Source organism: Entamoeba nuttalli (assembly GCF_000257125.1).
Source record: "Entamoeba nuttalli P19 unplaced genomic scaffold asmbl_4180, whole genome shotgun sequence".
NCBI lineage: Eukaryota > Evosea > Mastigamoebida > Endamoebidae > Entamoeba > Entamoeba nuttalli.
Window position 1 is genome coordinate 1 of NW_008576613.1, and position 2224 is coordinate 2224.

The 2224-nt window shown below is 22.9% G+C and overlaps 2 protein-coding genes across 2 annotated transcripts; both read left to right on the plus strand.

Annotated features, from left to right (window-relative positions):
* Positions 1 to 887: 887 nt before the first annotated feature.
* Positions 888 to 1196, plus strand: ENU1_096140 (protein phosphatase domain containing protein; the record flags this gene model as incomplete). Its single annotated transcript, XM_008859175.1, has 1 exon — positions 888 to 1196. The coding sequence occupies one exon, from the start codon at positions 888 to 890 to the stop codon at positions 1194 to 1196; it is 309 nt and encodes a 102-aa protein (XP_008857397.1).
* Positions 1197 to 1301: 105 nt separating this feature from the next.
* On the plus strand, positions 1302 to 1898 carry ENU1_096150 (protein phosphatase domain containing protein; the record flags this gene model as incomplete). The annotated part of the gene is made up of 1 exon (XM_008859176.1): positions 1302 to 1898. The coding sequence occupies one exon, from the start codon at positions 1302 to 1304 to the stop codon at positions 1896 to 1898; it is 597 nt and encodes a 198-aa protein (XP_008857398.1).
* Between the last annotated feature and the right edge of the window lie 326 nt (positions 1899 to 2224).

Consider the following 2224-nt stretch of genomic DNA (forward strand, 5'->3'; position numbering starts at 1 on the left):
TATTAATACTTAATTAATTGCTTTTAATTTAGCTATAGTTCTTTTATTTGAATTGATTATTTTCAATTTGATTTCTATTTGATTTTGTCAACCATATTTGAAATAATTAAATAAAGATGATACTACTGTATTAATCAATAATATTTAACGTATATACTACACTACTCTGAATCATTCATTTTAACCATAAAACAAGATAAAATATCACTTTATTAATACAAATTACATTTAGTCATAAAAACAATTTTATTATTTTACTATTTTTTAAATAATACTATGAATAAAAATGGATGTAAACAATTTTTCATTCTGTGTTGAAAAAAAGAAGTTAATTATAGTTTTTATTATATCAAACAAATTATAAATTTATTAATGTCACAATTAAATGGATTAATACTTTCTCTTAGATACTAATTTATACAAAAACAAAGAAAATTATTTTTTAACTTGTTTCAGTTCAATTTAAACACTAAAAATTTGACATATTTAAATATAATAATGAAAGATTTACCTAGTTTTGTGTATTAAATTAAGCCACAACCATCTTAAATTTATACTACTTCATAAAATATATATATATAATTATTGTTTAATTTATTTTGTTTTTAACTACCCTCAACTAAAATTATATTTCGTAATGGCAAAATATTAACATAAACCATTTTATTAACTCATAAATAAATTAAATTAAGTTATTATAAAATATAGAATTTGTCTACAGCGTCACTTTTGAAACATTGACTATATAACAAAAATAAAACCAAAAAAAAGGTTTTCTATAAATATTAATTCTAAAAATACATATGATGTTTTCAAATGAAATGCAAAAAAGGTGAAAAAAAAGTTTTTTTAAAAAAATATAAAAAAACTTTATTTATTAAAATAAAATGAGTGCCATAACACGTCTTTCTTCCTCTTCACCTGAATTACCAAAAACGAAAATTCCTCACAAAAGAGTTAGATCAATTGGGGCAACAGGAAAAAGTACATTTTATGGAGAAGAACGACCAGTTATAATTAATGGAAAAGTGTTGATATCTGGAGGATTGACACTTCCATTGTTATCTTCTTCATATTTAGTTTCAAAAAATGGAGAAATTAAACGACTTAAAACAGGACAGTCATTTGAGGAAAATGAAGAAGACCAATTATTATGTGTTTGTTATGAATTAATTACATTTTTATATTATTCATAATTATATTCAAGAGAGAACAACTAACGTTTATGTTAGAAGCAAACATATACATCTTCTAAAAGATTTAACATTAACGTATCACAAACCATTGGTAGAAGAATATATATGGAAGATATGGTTATGATTAAAGGTGAATTGTTTGATGGAATTGATTATATTGGTGTGTTTGATGGTCATAATGGAAAAGATGCAGCCAAGAAAGCAATGGAAACTTTTCATAAATTATTAGATGAATATTTAATTAAATCAGATCATTATCTGGAACACTTAAATCATATATGTAATGAAATACAACAATTAATATCATTTACAACTGCATCAGGAACAACTGCATCAGTAATTATTATAAGAGAAGATGATGTTATATTTTGTTATATTGGAGATTCACCGATTTATATAAAATCAAATGAACAAGTAAAGAAAATATCTATTGACCATAATACAAGTAATGAAGAAGAAGTAAAAAGAATTCTTAATTGTGGTGGGAGTGTTGTAGACATAAATGGAACAAAAAGAGTAAATTCTAAGATTGTACTTACTCGTTCACTTGGTGATAAATCACTTCATCCTCCATTAACAAATGAACCAACAATAATCTCAATTCCATTAAATGAAATAGATTCAATTATAGTCGCTTCTGATGGAATATCATCAATACCGTTTGTTTTTTATTTAATCAAAAGAATAATTATTTACTTTTAGATGTAAGTTATTGAATGAATTAACAAATCCTACATTTGATTTAGAACAACAAGCAGTTAATATTAGAAATATTGCTTATGAAAAGAATAGTCCTGATAATATCTCAGTAGTAGTTATTCAAATCGCACAGCCAATAATATCATCATGAAACTATTACATTCTAAATCATTCAATTAATATTACTAATAATTGTATTAAATACACTTTTTTATCATCTTTTTGTTTTTCTTTCTTTATTTTCATTCAAAAATAAATAAAAATCAAACAAAGAATCCAAAACAACTTCATTATTATCTTCTCTTAGAATCCAATTTTTTCAGCATATT